Below are 19,462 nucleotides of genomic sequence, written 5' to 3' on the forward strand. Positions count from 1 at the left end.
AGGAGTAATTTAACTAAATAATAAAAGGAACTCAAATCAACAGTATATTGCAAAACAATTGAGGACACCGCAGCAAGAACAGCCTATAACTGGAAACCGCGTTTCGAGAAAATCGGATTTAAAGGATTGTTTTTGATGTACTGCGCAGACTTTTCTATGCAGGCACCCTGTTTTGGTGTTTTTGGGTGACCGAACCCTTCTATTGAAGGATGCCGGGTAGATTTTGCGATACAATTAGGGTTTACTTTCTAATATATTTGATTTAAAAAAGTGGTTTATAGAGCCATTATTACGCCCAACAGTCATTTTGGTGGCAATATGAAGTATAAATAATTTTAATCACGCATGATTAACGCAAAATGAAAGAATATCGATACTGAGTAAAGAAAGGGGTAACTAGCACCTTATAGGCCCGTTTTACGCGCAACAGTCATTTCGGTTGCAATATGCGAAGTATACATTTTTGGAGGAATGGATACTTTGAGAGGAGAATAAATTACTTCAATAGCTCGTTTTTCTGAAATAAAACCAAATCTTTATAAAATTAGATAAAAAAATCGAGCCATCACTATCGCCGCACCGCGGCGATGCCCGCAAACCGAGAATGATAAGGCCGCGCGTATAGATTGTTCCTGCACCCATCGATCCAGACGCCTGACTTAACTCGGAAAAAAAAGGTTTTTCGACCTTGAGCCGTTACCTATCTATGTTCTACCACAGCATAGTCCAGGGTACGTAGAATCCGAAAAGCAGATGGGCGTAATAACGACCTATACGCCTATAGGCTGTTCTTGGTGCGGTGTCCTCAATTCCAGGAGAATCAAACAAAGCTGACATGGGCAAAACTGAGATTTCTTGAGGAGAGAAGAGTTTCTGCTTCAAAAATAAAAAGTTTTTACTTCTCAGTTTTCTCGCCAAACTTTCCATGGGAGCACAGCCTACGCTGATTTCCTTGTGTTAATAGCAGCATTATAGAGAATACCAAAGTCCAATGATCGGTGTCTAGACATACATGAAAAACTTCAAGGGGTAGGATTTGAAACGAGTTTACTAAGTCATTTTTCTTATAAAAATAAAACGCATGAAACACCTGCGTACTTTTAACAGAAAATACATAAACAGGGATAAAAATTAACGGGCCAGATTAGAAATTAAACAGCTTCCCTTACAAAAAAAAGAATAAGAAGAAAGAGAAAAAAAACAAGATAAATCAACATTGATGACAGACACAGTAGCACTTAGAATTTTAGGGTGACTCATTACCCAAAATAATCAACAAAAAATGAAGTACACTTAAAAGAAGTTACACCCAAGCCACAGATGTTCTTCAAATTATTTCCTTTTGTTCATCTAATTCGGAGTAATTTTTAACATTCATTTCAAGACTTTCATTTCCTGCATTAATCTGTACCTATTGCTAAGAACTTATACCTCCGCCTTAGAGAAAGGCAAAAGTAGAGTTCATCCACCTGTGTGATATCATTCTGATGAATGATCAATGAGAAAAACGATTATCAGGACATTTTCGAACGATGCTAAATGAAAATTTAGTAATGGTCATGGTGTAGACGATTCAAAGCACCCAGAACAAAAGGAGCTGTTTGTCTGAATTTTAATGGTGTTTCAATTTTTGTTACTTTCTTTACTTTACGTGGCATTCAGCTATTTTCATTTTGGTGGAAAATTTTGTCCTTGAAAAATTATTTATATTCTCATACTCGGACTATCTTATTAAACTGACTCCCTAAAAATCAGCAAAAATGACTGACACAAACTGAGTTCTTGCGGAAACTAGTGTTAAACGTAGGCTGCAGCACAAAACAAAAGTGACAGCACACAGCTTTCCATAACTTCTATGATATTGTTCGCTATGCTTAAACAATAGAGTTTTGCTGATGAATGAGGATTTAGTTCAACTTATCATTGGAAAGATATAAGCTGACATCATTTAAAAATGACCGATTCTCCTAATCAATCAAGATAATTGAGAGAGAAAAGTCATGGTTCATCTACCTCTATGATATACTCTGGACAGAATACTAATATTAAAAATGCCTGGCTTTAGATTAATACATCCTTGAGTTTGACAGAAAATGAATATTTGCGTAAAAAACAAAAATTAAAACACTGCAATGAGTCGGTTTCTCAAACTCAAGAGAACTCAAACGCACTTGTTCATTGTAAACAGAATTTCTTTTATTTAGTAACACTTTCTTCTCGTCCTCCAAGAGAAAATTATTGAATTAGAATTCTCTATAGGGGCTTTGAATCTTTTAAATTCAACCTTTAACTTGATAGGTAATTTTAATAAAAGATGAGCACTTCAAATGTTTTCAACATCGTAGTACAGAGTTAGCTTTCATTGACCCATTTTCAATATACTTTAAAATACATATATCTCAGAGGATCTGTTAATGCAATGGAAAAATAACCTTATGGTGTGGAATGCAGTAACCATGACACCCATTTTCTTTAAAATGCATGTGTAAAAGCTGCTTACCGCAGGATTGGGAGCCCCACCATAAATCGCTCTGCGCTGCACCGAATAAAAAAAAAAATACAGCATCAACTGCGGTCAGCAACACATTGTGGAAAATGCTAACAAAAAAAAGCCCTCAACAGCTTAAATGAAACTGCAAGAGCTTGCTGTATCTAATGATTTGTAGGACTCAAAAATAGACAAGGACAAGACTTATCTGTGTCCATACATCATCCATACTGAATAGGTTCTCTGACTTGCCGCGTAACAATTTCTACTGAGGGTCTTATGATATGACGGCTCGGCTTACTATGGTACAAACATGCAGAAAGTTGAAGGCTCACATTCAATTGACCACATACATGAGAGAGAAAAAAATTATTTCTGAGTCAAAACTCAGTTTTAGATAACTGGAGGATAAGAGATGCGAGTGGAATTGTGTATTCTTTTTGAGACAACCTTTTGCTCCTTGCTTTTCAGTGAAAAGAATTGGAATTCAGCACTTTATTCTAGTTCTAAATATCATGTAATTCCATGGACATACTATCAGAAAAACATTGATAGTGGTCAATAACTTCATGGTGTCAGTGAAATTAACAATTTCTTGGGTCAAGTTTCAAAAAGGGTAACTTAATCATTACTATTTCTGCCTTTAGCGCAATGGGCCACTGAAGAAGGTCTGAACTAGTTACCGTAGTTAATACCCTAAAAGGTTCTAATATTTTGATTACTAAACTTTTTCACTTATTCCACTTCCTGCTGGCACAATTTGCAAGCTTGAGCATACTCAGCGCTGGTTTGGAGCTATCTATTGAGATTGTAATGATGTATTTCGCTCTGAGGCAAGAAAACCCGTAAGATAGAAGCTTAAAATTTTCCCTATTGCATCAAAACTTAATTGAGCAGGGGCCATAATTATATTTTTGCTGAAAATCATTCTGATATCTTCCAAGTAAAGCTCACTGAAGAGCACTAAGAGACATTTTTCATTAAAAAGACTTGAATTATTGGACAATCAAAAAAAAAAAAAAAAATTAAAAAAAAGATGCAAACTTAAAGCTCTAATTTAGACCACTCCATCTTCCAATGAGACATGATATCTTTCTAACTTCTACTACAGAGAGAAGATGTACTGCTTTGATAAATCACAGATGCTTCAATTTATGCAAACACCTGATACAATAATGATGAGCATAAAATTGATCATTAGACCTACTTTGCTTGCTTGAAAGTTCCATCCTTTTAATCTTTTAAATTTCACAAATGTAATCAAAGAAACAATGATCAAATGTTTCCTCACTTCAAGATAATGGGTCAAAAGTAAAAAGAAGAAAATAGGATGTAGTGAAAGAAATGATGAAAAAAGCAATCGCCAAAAAGATGCTTGCAGTCCTCTTCTGCAAAAATTTTCCTTAGTGTTAAAATGCCGAAATTAAATACAGCAAAAGCTATTAGTATGATAAAGAGAACAAAATTAAAAAAAGATGATTTGAAAAAATGACAAAAGTACTTATACATGGAAGTATTTCAGAAGAATTGGCACCAGAGTTTTCCAACAAGAGTTTCAAATGAAATGAGTAAGAAGGCATTTTAAAAGAAAAGAAAAACTTGCTCGATTTTTAAAAATTTAAAATAATTTTGGGTGAAATCATGAATTTAGTCACATTAGAGGCAACACTAAAAAATGAAATTACGTAACAAAGCATGCCAGTACTCCTGAAATAGAACCTTTGGTTACACAAAATCTAAATACAAGAAGTTTAATCGAGTAAAAGAACAAAATAAAAGATTTCAGAGGAGAAAGATAGAAGCAACAGCTTTGAAAGAGGACAAAAAAAAAAAAAAAAAATAGTATAAAGAAGAAGAGTACGAAAGGAATACAGTTGTCGATGAGAACACGAACAATGCATGAACGTGACCAAACAGCAGTGCCACTGCTGTTGTAGACTGTTTCGATCAGAGCTGATCGAGTTTTTTTAGACTTAAATCTCCGTGAATCCCGAGTTGTGGCGGATAGCCAGTTTCTTCAACGTAAGACCAACATGCCTTGGTGAATGGCACCATTATAACGCTCCCGCGGTCATAATAGAAGTTTCATTCGCCTTGGCTTCTCAGTATGGTTGCTGAAAAAGAAAAACACCAAGAATTATACAGACTGTCAAAGTCTACTTTCAGCTGCACTGAAACTGTTTTTCCATTTGAGCATTTCAAAATATTTGCTCTTATTCGATTTTTTGAGGATTTTTTTTCCCAGTGTTTCCTGAAAATATTCCATAAAAAAGAACACAAATCCCACAAAATTTTGTATGATAAGGATGATCTGTCAGGCTAAAAATGTAAAAAGTGACACAAGAAAGGTTTTCATACAATCAACAGGAGGGGAGCTGGACTGCACATAGAATCTTAAAATGTAAATTCAAGTTGTTTAAAGACTTGCTTGCAGGCAAGGATATGACAGAGCCAGGCGTGTTTCAGACTGTACGCACCATCATCAGTGGTGCAACACTTTACACTTCATTTTCTGATTCCTTAACTTTCCCCGACTTTTTTTGATTTTCTCAGACTCCAAAATTGACCAATTCCTTGACTTTTCCCACCCTTCCATTAAAACCTCCACCTAAATTGTTTTACTTTTGTTTACACTGACTTTTGCTAAACTGAGAACAATCTCCACTTCTAGGGATTCGAAGTAAGGAAATAGGCACTCAGGCGTTGTTTGCACTCTCATGGATGGCACTGGCTGAAATCACTGAGCTGATGTCCTGAAGGAAAAATTCCCTCATTTCCCCGGAAATGCCCTGTCTTTTTCAGGCTGTTGTAAGTTCCCTGACTTTCTCTGACTTTCTGCCAGTTAATAAACTAGTCATCCATCGATTGTAAGATACTTGTATCATAAGTCATGTTAGGATTCAACTGGTTCATTGACACTTGATTCCACTTGTCGATCAATTCTCAATTCTACTGGAACTGACACCGGTTGAAAAAAGAAAAGAAAAAAAAGGTGCTTCCCAGCTTTATTGACTGGACATGAATAGACTAAGTACAGGAGGCAAAAAAAAAAAATTGCAACTAACCTGTGAGAAATGTGGATGTGGTGGATTGAAGAAAGCTGAGCGATCACCCTGGTAAGTTGAATCTTGTGATAAGAGACCATCCATCTGGGACTGGAACTCTCCAACCATGTAGCTGTCCTGAGATAATTCTGGTTGGGACAGGGATAATCCTGGTTGAGATAGACTGAAGCCTGGCTGCGACATTCCTTGCGACATACCCTGTGAATAAGGCTGCGGAAGATCCTGGGAATTCTGGCTCACCATGTTCGACTGAAGCTTATTGCGCGGTTTGCGGGCCCGGTTTCCAGCCACAGGATTCATTCGACCTGAGAAAATAAAGTTGAAAAACTGATATAAAATTGCTTACACTTACTTTAAACTATGATTATTAATGATTTAGTACCTGCCGAGTTATTTCAGTACTTGAGACTATTAACGATTGTTCTTTCATGAAGAGCTGATTATTGTTGATACTTGGTTTCATAACCAAATTTACAGATCACTGAGATATAGACAACAGATAAACAACTGCACATAGCAGAAAATTAAGGAATATAATGGAGAAAATTCCAGGATATCATTGTTATCATTGATTAGTAAAAATTGAATTGTTCAATCCAAATATAAAAAAAAAAAACTCGACTCACAGGAGAGAAAGTGAAAAAAAAAAAAAGAGACAAAAAATTTTTTGTTTTGAAAATATTTATGGTTCATGTTCTGAAGCTGTTACAAATAAGTTGAGTGAAGTTGTGAAGTTTTCACTTTTTTCGTCTTGGAAATACAAGCAATTGAAGCTCCACACATACATTATTTCCCCGCTGACCTAAAATCTTCAACGATAAATTTATGAGAGATTTAAAATGTTTTGAAAAAAAAATGGAAGTTACCAACCCTAAAACTAATTTAACTTAGTTTTGAAATTTTTGTCGTCGAATCATTTTTACCTGGAAGATTTTACTATTTTAAATTCTCAGTGATCTCTTGAGGTGGGAATAGGGTCATTGTGGCCTTAAAATTCATTGACTATGCATTATCTTTTTATAGGCAGCCTTGAAAAACTTCGTTTTAAAGAGATAACTTGATTTTAAAAGCTTGAAGTGAATGACTCATGCTAAGAAACGGGGAGACACCACCCTCAAATTTTTGGAGGACAACCAACAGGTTAACCCAATTTAAGGCTTCTCTCGCGACTCAAGAGCCTCTTTTCCCAAAAAAGATTCATGGTTTAGAAAAGAGTAACTTGGATTTACAAACTAACCTTGAGACAAGTTACCGTTCATCCTGGATGAGTCTCGTGTTTGCATTGCCTGTTGCTGTTGATTATAGAATCGTGGTGGAATATGGGCCATATTCATGAGCAAGCCTACTGGAACAGGGACATTGGTCATGGCTGCTTGTGCTCTTTCCGGGGAAATATATCCGATGGGATCATGCGTGCGGGCAAACATATCAAGGGTTGGCCGGGGGAACATTTGTCCTGGGTGATTTCCGCTGCGGTCGTAGACGCTACCTGGTATCAACGCTTCACGAGCATCGTAAACAGTGGTCGACATGAAGTGGCTGCCAGGATTCACTGTGTTGACCAGTTGCTTTGGTTTTGAGAACTGGATCAAGGACTCTTTCAAATTGTTCAAAGGACCTGAAGGTGAGAAAAATGCTTAGTTAAAATGCAAGAGTTGGTAATTAAAAGAATACTTCCTTATTTAAAATTTTACAGGATGTGAGGTATAATCTGCTACTTGCTGCTACTTGCAATTTTTTTTTCTTTTATGATTGTAATGATAATTTTCATGAATGTAAGCACATAATTACTGAACTGAATTACTATTAAATGAGCTATTAAACTATGAATGATAAACTAACATTAAAAGAACTAAATGAACTATTAAAACTGAATTAATCAACAGGATAAGAAACCTCAACTAGATTCTTCATGACTTATGTCAAAAACGGTTGTTGCAAATCTCAAATCCTGTTTGAAAACAACCTAGTCACTTGCAATATCCAAATAACCAGAAATGAATGATCACTTACCTTCAACGAGGACCTTCTGTTCCTTGTAAAAGTTTAGCAAGTGGTTCCACAAGGGCTGCTTTGACAAAACCTTTGGATTGCCGACAATTATAATTCCATACTTAGCTCGCGTTAAAGCTACATTCAAACGCCTTGGATCGTTCAAAAAACCGATACCTTGATGTTCGTTTGAACGTACACAAGACATGATAATCAAATCCTTCTCTCGCCCTTGGAACGCATCCACGGATGCAACCTCGATTTCTTGATACAACTTCGAGTGGAGAGCCCCTTGATACTGCATGTGCTGTACCAAAAATGCACGCTGGCCTTCGTAGGGTGTGATGACACCTATCTGTTCTGGCTTCACTCCACACTTCAAAAATCTGGTTGTCATTTTTTCCACGTTCACAGCTTCTGTTCTGTTCAAATATGATGTTCCGGACCCGGCGATTTCTTCTTGGCCCTGTGTGACATAGAACAACATGGGTTTGTCGGGGACTGGCCAAGGGAACTCGATTTTCGGAAGTTTACGCTCATCAGCACAAACACCATTTTGAAGTGAACCTTCGTAGAAGAAGTTGGATGGGAAGCGAGAAAGTTCTGGATGCATACGGTACTGTACTTCCAGCCGGAATGGACGAATACCTGCAGCAATTAAAAGCAGATTTAGTAATTTGCATTTAAATGGAAAACACAACTACTACTCAGATAAGGTAGAAAGAGTGGTTGCAAGTTGTCAAAAAAAGTTAGGGAAAGTGTAGAGAGAGGAGGGATTGAGATGAGGGGAGAAAAATTTCTTCAGTTGATGCTTGAAGGATTTGTTCCTCCTTTTCCAATTAGCTAGATCTGCTAATGACATAATTGAAAATGGTTCTCTTTCAGAAAGTTCCTGAAATTTTGATGCTATCATGAGCGGATTATCTGAGCTCTGGATCAAAAAAAAAAATTGATTCTTTCTTGAATTTTCGGTGATGAGCGTTTAGTCTTCGAGAATTCTTGATAATTATTTAATTTTTCTTGATGGTTACTATGTAATGACACCAAAGTGATAAAAGCAACTTTGCAATCAAGGAAAGGAGGCATCACAGATCCAAGTAAAACACTTCAAAAAAATTGATTAAAATAGAGTAAATCTGAGTGCGTTGTGACTGAAGACTCGTTCGTACATAAGTAAAATTTTTAAACACAAAGTACAAGGGCTTATCAAACCATCAGGAGTCCTAGCGGGAAGATTTAAATATTTGATATCATTAAAACTGATAAGGTACTAGAAAAAAGGTGGCGTGAACAATTAGAGATGAGTACCTAAAACAACAAGCCGTTCAAACAGTGACTGCGAGAGTCCAGCCCTGGACGCCTTTTTGCACATGACGACAGGTCCCAGTTGGCAGTGATCTCCGACTAAGATGAGTTGCTTGGCCCCGAGGACGACAGGCACCATGCACTCGGGTTCCGTGGCTTGCATCGACTCATCAATGAGAATTGAGTGGAACTTGAGACGTGCGAGACGAGGGTCACCGGCACCGACACAGGTACAACAGACAACATCTGCTGCGTCCAATAGCTCTTTCTCTTCAGCCTTCTTGAGCATGCGGTAACGTTTTTCGTCCGCTGACGAAAGCTCTCCAGTTTCATCTTTCAGTTGTTGGAGTTTTTGCAATTCAGAGTTACTGGGGAGAAAAATTGATGAAATAATTAACCTCAAATAATGCCTAACTTTAAGCATTAAATTTAATTAATTTCGTATTTTAATGGTTGAAAATTTCATTTTTGTTTATTTTTAAAGATTTCTGCTGTTGTTCGGAAAGAAAAACGAGATCAAGTAAAAATTCTTGCTCACTAACTCACCAAGCACAAAGTATCTTCAGAAGGTATTTCATTGCTAACATGAGTATAAAATCCCTAAGATCGTTGAAACGTAGAAACGAAGAGAGAATAAATAAAAGACATTCCTTCAGGACTTGGCAAACATTTTCAGTTCACAAAAGGCTTGAGATAGGCAGAGTTCACACTGAATAATGTTACATAATTTTTGAGAGGAACGGAAGATCAGATGTCTTCAGTTTGGCATTGAAAGTGAATACAAGAATCGAGATAGTGGATCTTCTTTTGCACTCTATAAGTGGTTAGCTTGTTTAGTGTGGACTCTAAAGATACAAATTATCCACACTCTGAGGAGGATGACAGTAAGGATAATGAAAGAGTTTACAATAGGAAGTACTTACACATCCATATTGCGAATCTGATTGTGTAGGGCCAAGAACGATACAGGTGAGTCGATAGCTTCTCGCGATTTAGCACACACTCTCACGACCTACAAGAGAATAAGTGAAGTAAGTTCCTTAATATTACAGGATGAGACAAAGAGTGGTACAATAGGAGAGTTAAAAAAGCACACTGGAATGACAAAAATCCTAATTTTATTGAGTTGAAAAGGCGTGCAGATGCTAAGAGCTTTTGTCTATTGTTTACCTTTGGAAAAATAACATAAAATGTATGAATTAGAATCAGGATGCAGCATTAAGTATTTAATTTCTTGTTCATGTGAGACACTTGTAACATGAGATTGTTCATTCATTAGTCATATTTCTCTTTCTTTCTAATTATTTTCTACTGACGATTGCGCTGCATTTTGTGAGGGTGAAAATGATTGAAAAGGTATTTTTGCCTTTCCACTTACCTAACAACCAAAAAAAGATTTTAAACTATTACCCTGATTTTTACTTGACCCTTTACTTGTTACAGCCAAAAGTGCATTTAGTGGAGAAACCGCTCCTAGGAGCAGCATTCAATAAACTTGCATTTTTGGAGTCTTTTAGATTTCCCGCTAAAACCCGTGGCCGAAAATTCAAACAAGTTCAGGAATGCCAGTATACTCTGGCGGGCTACAATCCAACAAAAGTTGAAAGCTAAGAGAATAAAACTCATGTGATTTTTCACTCCTGACCTAGCTGAGAGGTGCTGTGTCTACATTCCTAACCTGGCACTTTAAGGGTTGAAACTGCACCAGAGTTATCCAAATATCTGTGGGAGAGAGTTAATTGCATGAAAAAAAATAAGTTGAATCCACATAAATGTTTCAAGCTCCAATAATTTTAAGATGAACTGCATTATTTCAATCATTGCATCTACCTATAGCGAGCAACAGTACTACAAAAAAATATGTATCGACTCCTTCAACAAAATTAATCATACCTTCAGGCCAGTGCGATGAATTTTTTCCGTAAGCTGATCAACGGCAATATTGGAGGGGGCGCAGACCAAGACAGCTCCACCACTTTGTTTGACCAACTGGTAAACTATCGTTGCTGATGTTACAGTTTTTCCTGTTCCTGGGGGTCCTTGAATCAGTGATAGGGGTCTTTGCAATGCGTGTTTCACCGCATACACCTATACCATAATGCAGAGGGTTAATAATATGTATGATAGAAAAGCGCTGAAAACCAACTGTAGGTGCTTCTATGATATAAAATATAATATGTTTATTTACAGAGTAGATGTGCTAAATTTCAAACATTATTTTTTTTTAAAATATCAAAAAATATGAGTAGACTTAAAGTTGCGGAAAATTACTTAACTATGCCTATTTTTAAAAAAATAAAATATAGGTATTTGGTTGTTCAGTCAGCCTCAGTGGTGTAGTGGTCAAGGCAGTTTGCTGCCAACACTGAGGTCCCAGGTTCAATCCCCGGAGGTGACCATCGTGACCGTGGACGACTATGCCACTCCAATAACCTGACCCTTCGAGGTAACAGGATGCTGGAGGGACATAGGCCCTGATCAGCGATCATTGGTAGTGTGCGCGACTCCCAACGCTAACTATCAGTGGAAATTGCAACAACACAGTCCAACTCGGTGGAGGCATGGCCGTGCTCCGAAAATCCGTGCTCTGCAGCGTCTGCCAGTCTTTGATAAGACCTACCGTTGGCTATTGGAGGGCCACTGAGCCTAGCGAAAATATAGCGCATACACAATGTGTCAATGATTTGAGGTTAAGGAGCACGGTCCAACTTCGGGGTGTACGATGGCAGGGTTCCTGCCAGTTGCCTTCGCCCCTTGAGGGCGCCTCACCGGTCAGCCCGGCCTTACTTACTTACTTACTTATTTGACTATTCAAAGATGTTGTTTTTAATGTTTTTGAAGAGTTTCGGTACAAAGCATCCCAAAATGGCAATCAGGAATTTTTAAGGGAAAATTTAAGAGTAGGACTTACTTGTGATCTATTGAGGTCAGGCAAGTTGGGAGCAGAAAAATGTTTTGGAAGATGGCACCTGAATAAGACCTCATCCACATCATGGCCGAGTAATCGGTGATAGATGTAAGGTGACACGGAATTCTCATCAACCGCAAATTTCCGCAATGCCAATTGCATCCTGGTAACATACAAGTCAAAAGAGACGCGGTCAGAACAAGTTGAGGAACAGTCATTGAAAATTTGGTCGCAAAACTTATTAGGGTTTCCTCTTTCTCTCGATCCCCTCCCCTTTTTGTCTTCTAGAAAAAAGGAGGAGAGCATGGAATAGTCTATTGTTTTTTAGTAGAATCGACCAATAATTTGTATTGTTTAACTAGAATAAAATTATTAAAACAGACGATAGTTGAACTGTTACTAATTACCAAACAGACTACAAACAATTACTACACACCTGTCAAAGGAAGTGGATTTCCATATGAAATCGACAACAAAATTAGACGTGCATTCTGTCGGAGCACCACTGGACGACTTTAGTTCAATACCAACCTCCTCTCCGAAATTGTCAGGGATTTTGATGACATGACCGATACCTGACCAAGATTTATGTTGTTCGCCAAGATATCGCAGTCTCAATTCATCACCATGCATCAAACGCATATCTGTTTAACAGAGCAGTTTGCAGTGTAAATTAATTACAATTTGAAACATTGATATGCGAATATGTTATATAGGGTTCAGAATGCATCCTTGAATGCAATGGAGTTAGATAAATGACATGTCAAAAAATTTCTTATGCAATAAAACAATTTCACAAACAAATCTGATTAGTTCCTGCATTCCTTGAAGTGCGTGTTTCATGGTCTAAATAGGCTACAATTGGTTCATGTCTTAGATACATTCTCTTTCGATGTCCTTGATCACTCGGTTAACAAGAATTAAAATTTTTCAGGATTAAAAGAGTTTAATAATTACTTCTTTTGTGGTTTTCTTCAGGTATCTTTCTACACTAGAGTACAGTTATGCCAGTAGACTAATTTTCATATTCAAAACTTAAGAGAAAAACATTTGTAACAGAAATTTCAATTAAAAAAAACAACTGTTTAAGTCAGCCATTTGTAAAGAGCTCTATTATTCTTCATTACGCATTGCAAGAGAGTGCCGGGTATAGAATTTTTTACATTTTTTTCTGCTTAAACATTTTCGTTTCAAAAATGCATCCAAACTCACTGGCTAATAATTTCAAGAGCCATCATTTATTAATTGCACTTTTTTTTTTTTTTAGAATTTTCATAAGGTCTACTTAGATACTATCGATCTACCTCACAGCTTCACTGATGCGCACTTGTCAGTGAGGTAGAATGAACTAATTGGCTGTGTTTATTACAATACAGTAATCAGTAGTAACAAAAAATTAGAAATTTGAGAGTTTCAGAACCATGTAGCATTTTACCTCCATCAGTTTTAGCAAGATTCAAGTATGCGATGATCTTTTTGTTCAGACCAACATCCCAGCGCACTTCAACGCCTTCTTGAGTTTGGGACTCCTTTAAACGCTTGTCATAATCAGCTTCCAGTTTTACCAGGGGGCCAAAGATATTCTGATACTGGTATCCATCTTCATACCTAATCAAGAGCAATAAAACATGTTTTATATTTTTCTTGATGTATGAAAATGTGGCAGAAATCAGGATAAAAAAAAAGAGAAAAATTGAATTTATTTTATGGGAAAGTAATAGATGTACTGTGGTTTATGTGGGAAAATTTGCGGTTAGGAGTTCACAATGGGTGTAGAGTATGCTCAACTTCATGATTCATGAATTGCAATGAACGAAGAGAGCACAATAAGCTAGTAGATGAAATATAAAAACTTGGGAATTTTGGCAGAAATTAGGAAATTAGGTATAGCAAACGTTTTGAGAAAAACAGCCTTTGGAAATGTATGTATGTAAGTCGCTTTACAGCACTCCCTGGCCTTCCAAAACACCTAACCTCCACTACCCTCTGTCAAACCACATCGCAGTTTGGAAAACTTTGTTACATTACAGCAAGCAACTGCGACTTGGGACTTTTTTTAATCCTAGAGGTGGGTACTGAATTGTTACTTACAATGATCTAAAATTACACTTTTTATTTTTTAAAACTCATCAATACCTCAGCAAAACTTGTTGTGGTTCTTCATCAATTCCTGGTTTCTCCAGATCAGTGAGCGTTGCATCGACATTATCCTTCCAAAGTTCTTCCAACTTGGCGATCTGTGTTGCCGAGACTTGACGAGCCCTTAACTGCTCTTGGTCTGTTGGAATTTTCACCAACCATGACAAAAAGCAACGGTCTGCAATCAGGGGCTTCCATTGTTCTTGATCCCTGAAGGATGAGAAAAAATCAAATTAATGAAGAGTATATTCCAGATTCAGAAAAAAATAAGCATGCGTAAAATAAACTTTTAAAAAATGCTCCAACTTCAGAAAACAAAGAGGAAAGATTAAATATAATACCAGACTTTGCGCTCATTTATTGAAGTTCATTATTGTTCAAAAAAATCTAGGAAAATTCCCTCACTATCTCATTTTGTCCATCACCAAGATTTCCTTTTTACACGGACTGTTGTCAGATTTTTGCTGCCTTTGATGATACAAAAATAGGGATATGCATGGAGTGCACTAATTTCTGTTGAAGCAATACTTGTCTAACAAGGGTATGAATTCTCTCTCATTAGACATTACGCTCACTTTTCAGATTAATTCTTGTAAATACCCTAACTTGAAATCACCTTTTTTGAGAAAATTCACGCTTGAAACAATTTCATGTAATTTCACATAATGACAAGTTGCTTTAAGGGCTGACTGGGGACGTTGCAAGGTCTTCATTAGCTTCTAACATACCACGTACACTATCAATCATTTTCCAGGTAGAGCATGACTTGCTGATAAATACAAACCAGTTCATGTCCTTCAAAGAATTCTGAGATGCACATGGCTGCCGGCAGAGGAGCACTACCACAGAATCGGCTTTGGCAGGAATAAAACCAAGAACAAAAACGTTACGCACTCCGCAAGCGTAGCATTCTAGGATTGTTTCACCCAGGGGTCCATCTTTGTGCAAAGTTACTTCCTGGAAAAGATAAAAGAAAATTAAGATTTACCTCCCGGGGGGGGGGGGGGGGGGGGGGGGGGCAGAAAAAAGATTACTTAGAATCTCAAACGAAAAAATTAGAATGAGTCTGACAGAGAATTTTACTTAAATGCTTGAAAGACATAAAAAACAGATGAATTCCATGTTTCGTGGGAAGTATTCTTGCTAATTGAAGGCTAAATCACGAACGGAGAATCATTGCTCATTTAAACAACTTCCTGATCAATATTTATCTTGTGAATCATGTATAATTACATATCTACCACGCATCCGTTAAATAACTGAAAAGTAGTTATAATTTTCAATGATAGAACTTCCCTAAAAATTCAAATGGCAACCCTAAGCGGAAGATAAACTACGCAAACAATGGCGCAGCTGCGGGAGGCAGAGGCATCCAGCTCCCATTGCTCCGCCTGAAATCTTGCTTTTCGAGCAAGGTTGTTATCTAGGAGCCAAACGTAGCCGAGCGGAGCTGGAACGTGTTTGTTTGCCCGCGATCATTGTTTCGCATGTTGAGCAAGACGCAACCGTCCACATTCTAGCTGATGGGCCAGATTGGTGTGTTTACTGCTTTCCTTAGTTGCCAGCGTTTAGTAAAAAATAAAAAGGTCTTATTTTTCGAATAGCCCACTGTGAATGGAAGTATTAATTGGATGAATGATTACCTTATGCTTTGCTCGGACAAGATGGTTGATAATGTGAGAGCCTGATGTGTTCCCACGTCCATTACAGAACCATTTCTTGCAAATGTTGCACATAACGACACAGCTTGGGTCATGAATGGCACAATATTTACATGCATAAGGTGGGAGCTCCTGAAATTTTTTAAAAAAAAATAAAATTATCGTCAAACAAAAAATTTACTAAACCTCCTTGAAAGCATTTCTCAATGAAGATCTCTTCTTTAAAAAATTCAATTCCATTGGTAACTTCTTACCGAGCTAAATGAGACAATCCTGAAAAATGTGAATTTCTATTGAGAAACTTATGTCACTTGCTTAAAGTGAGACAGTACTGACACTCTATCAGCCAAAACACACAGTAAAATAATAACCCAATCCAGGGAAAGGCTGCTGCAAAATATTGACATTTCAAAAAGTGAGAAAATCTCAATTTTAATCAGGAAAAACTGAATAAATTGAATTGCTGATCCAAAATTATTAATACACTGAGCCAGAGGTTTGTGTCTTGATCTCCCAATGACAGCAGATTAAGGATATATTTAATTTCAATTTTTCTGATTAAAAATGATATCGCCACATATTTTGAACCATCAATATCTTACAGTGGCCGTTTCCTGGGCTAACTTGTTATTTTAAAGCTGACACTCATTTATTAAAAACCTCCTCGCAAGAATACCTACGGCAAAACATTTTATTAACATGCTTGGATGACAAGATTGAAGTGAAGTGTTCCGAACTTCATATTTTGTACCTCAATATAAAAAATGGCAAGGTTACAACTGCAACTTCTTGGAAGGCAAGTTTCAGAATGATTATATTAGAAAGCCTCGCCATGCAGTTACTCAGAAAAATTAATCATTCTCAGTTTCCCTGCATCAATAATATTAAAAAAGGTCTAACTGTTAAAATTTCCTAACTGAACCTCTTAGGACTGCCCTTTCAAAATTGCTATGCAACAGCTAGCAAATAGAATCAAAACGTTACGACAAACATAGAGGTCATCAGCATGGATCAACAATTAGATGGAAAATAATTTAAAATTTTCCAAGAGAATGAAAGTAAGGGTTAACCTTGTTGTAAAAGGCATCATCCTCCTCTTCTTCAAATTGCAGTTCTCGGAGCTTGGTTGCGACACCGTTGACTGATGTGATAGTCTCGCTGCTAATTTTACCATTGATCTGCAACAAAATTTTTAAGAATGTTCAAATATGAAAGGAGAGGACAGTATACACAATGGTTTTTCAATTAAAATTACTCTTAAAAATCGCCAGCGACACCTTGATAAGATGTCCAGTGAGACAGTGTTGAAATGCCAGTCTGCGAGTAAGTTTTATCCTGATTTCAATTGATTTAAGTATAAATTTTTGATTAACATCAGCTTTAAAGTTGCTGTGCTCAAATTTAATAGATTTTCAAAGGATTAAAATCAGTAAAAAGTGTGGAATTTAGCACACTAAGGGAAAAGCTGGCATTAAAGGATAAATAATGGTACTAAAGACCCGGTTAATAATGAAAGAAGGTTTGGAGCACAGAGGTTTGACTTCGAAAGGTACGTTTACTGTTACCTTGGAACAATCCTCTAGGGTTTTCAGAATTGAGCACGGCATGATGTGAGAAAATCTCTCATGCAGCAAATAGTATACTTTGCAACTGAAAAAAAACTAAGAAGAAAATTCTTCTACCAGATTTGAAAGCAATAGAGCAGAATCAACGAAACATAACCGCGATAGTTATGCATTTCAATGCGGGTGACTGCTATTTCTAAGGTAACCAGGAGCCTCCTCACAGACCTAATATTCGGGCAAAAACACCAGGAACACAGTGTGAGATGCCAGTCACGATTCTTGGGGAGGAATAAAAGTGACATAATTTTGATAGCTTCAGTTGATGTCTCCCCATTAAGGAGATAAGAATGGTAGCAAGGTGACTTTCTCGTTGTGCAACACACGACTTAACCTAAAACATGAAGCAAACCTTCGGAGAGGTGAAAGTACCATTGTCCTCTCTGCTCGAGGTAAATTATATTTAGGCTACTCAGCTAACTAATGGCTATGGAATTTAATTTTCAAAATTTCTAAAAGTTGTCCACATGGCTCGCTTCGGCCAGCTGTTGGAGGAAGCGACCTGAAATGCCCAAAAACATGGCATGGTACAAACCTGAGTTTTCTGGTTGGGAGCTGAATCAAGCTGTGAGGCTTGAGTTTGGCTTTGGGAAGGAAGAGTAAAGTCCGTGAAATCGAATTCGGAGCCCTGAGTATCGGCTCCGATCAAGTCGGCATCTTCGGTTTCTAAAAACGTTAGGGTTTGCGAACTAGGTCCGTACGCGTCAACACTCATTTTGAGGGACTCAAAAACACAGGGAAAGAGATCACTTCAAAGTGAAATCACATAGGGTGCACAATTTTGATCGATGAAAAACCTTTTACTTAGGACGAAGAACAAAGAGGCCACGGCGTAAAACGGGAACGAACACGAACTTGCCTCAATTCGCCATGATGATAGCACTTCGACACTAACTTCGAGCGAGCACACGACACGCACACAACCTCACACTATCACCACACAAACGCAGCGAAAACAGCGAAGAATAAGGTTCGCGCTGCACCACACCGATTAGCTGCCTTACGCAAAACTGTACAGCGTGTTGCCTATCTATGTAATTCACGGCGTTCCGTGAACCCTGCACTAATAAAAGTTGGAGATTTTCTTGTGTAATTTTTAATACTTTATTTTGTGTTTTTTCTCTTAAACTCTCATTTCAAGTCAGAAATGGACGAGGACTCAGTAGGTTTATTTCTATCATTATTTGCTTGAAATCTGCTGAGCAACTGTGATAGATCGAGTGAGGTTTCTTTTTATAAGGGCTATAAACGTGCGCATAAATGTATGGATAAAAACAAACTTCGTTTCAGGTCTTGGTCCCATTTTTCTATGACACGCAAGGAAATTTCTACGGTAATATTAATTTTTTTTAAAAAAAAAATTGATCGTGTCACCCTGATAAAGAGAGAAGAATCAACGACTTTCAGCATAAGGTATAATGCAAGTTGCCTCCTCATTTCAAGTTCAAACTTAAGGGATGATCTTTTCTCCCTTTTTTTCGAGTATTAAAATTTGTGGAAAATGAGCGGACACTTATCTTGAATATTCTTCAAATTTTAAATAGTCACAATTACTATTGTTTGCAGAACTTGATATAACAAGATGCCTTATATGATTCTTGATTTTTTCTGTCTTGGGTCGGTTCTTGAAAGTGTAAGTAAAATATAGTTTCGACATGACCTTACTTGTAAAAATATTTTCAGGCACGTGCTCCTTTAGGTCTAAGCTATATATGATATTTCACGAGCTTCAAATGTTTCGATGATTGTCAAAATATGCAAGAGATGGGCATTTTGAGGGTGTACATTTTTGCAGCTAATAATGGTTAGGTACGAAGCATTATAATTAAATTATAACTGTGTGAGGTCAGGGCCGTCAGGGCCAGTTTTACACAAATGAAGGAGGCCACCTGTGGCCCTAACATGAGGGGATTTTAAAAGTCTTCCGGACCAAAGCCACTTATGCATTGTAACGCTTTAAGTATTTGACAAAAATGTAAAATCCCCGCATTTTTAAACTACTTGAGCATTTCGCGCTACTCTCTCGAATCAGTTTCTCCCAATTTTCTCCAAGAGAGGAGGAAGGCATAGTGGACTTTTTCCTGCTGATCTCCGTATTTTTCTTACTTTCTCTGTATGCGAGTGATAGTTTTTCTCAATTTTCATGCTTAAACTGCTCAGAAATTTTCTAATTACCTTCTTTAAAGTGTTTCAAAATTTAGCAGAATGGATAGTTGATACTGATTTTCAATTCTGTTTCAATATCAGCATCCCTGCGTGGGACGTAAACAAAGCGTCGTTCT

The 19,462-nt window shown here is 37.2% G+C and overlaps 1 protein-coding gene across 1 annotated transcript; it reads right to left on the reverse strand.

The window, feature by feature from the left end:
- Positions 1-1,030: 1,030 nt before the first annotated feature.
- On the reverse strand, positions 1,031-18,108 carry Upf1 (Upf1 RNA helicase). Its single transcript, XM_019061023.2, has 15 exons — positions 17,716-18,108; positions 16,629-16,736; positions 15,541-15,690; positions 14,682-14,854; positions 13,895-14,107; positions 13,194-13,366; positions 12,195-12,402; positions 11,762-11,921; positions 10,744-10,938; positions 9,774-9,862; positions 8,854-9,218; positions 7,567-8,193; positions 6,791-7,171; positions 5,554-5,858; positions 1,031-4,602 (listed from the first exon to the last, which is right to left on the reverse strand). The coding sequence occupies exons 1-15, from the start codon at positions 17,893-17,895 to the stop codon at positions 4,591-4,593; spliced, it is 3,339 nt and encodes a 1,112-aa protein (XP_018916568.1). The 5' UTR covers positions 17,896-18,108; the 3' UTR covers positions 1,031-4,590.
- Positions 18,109-19,462: the final 1,354 nt, after the last annotated feature.

This window comes from Bemisia tabaci, chromosome 4 (assembly GCF_918797505.1).
Source record: "Bemisia tabaci chromosome 4, PGI_BMITA_v3".
Classification (NCBI taxonomy): domain Eukaryota; kingdom Metazoa; phylum Arthropoda; class Insecta; order Hemiptera; family Aleyrodidae; genus Bemisia; species Bemisia tabaci.

Excerpts from the sequence above, each read along its gene's own strand:
- Upf1 (XM_019061023.2), bottom strand. The coding sequence starts at position 17,895 with ATGAGTGTTGACGCGTACGGACCTAGTTCGCAAACCCTAACGTTTTTA. Across the intron at positions 15,691-16,628 it reads ATGATGCCTTTTACAACAAG|GAGCTCCCACCTTATGCATG; the intron begins GTTAACCCTTAC and ends AAAAAATTTCAG. Across the intron at positions 8,194-8,853 it reads TGAACGGCTTGTTGTTTTAG|GTATTCGTCCATTCCGGCTG; the intron begins GTACTCATCTCT and ends TAATTGCTGCAG.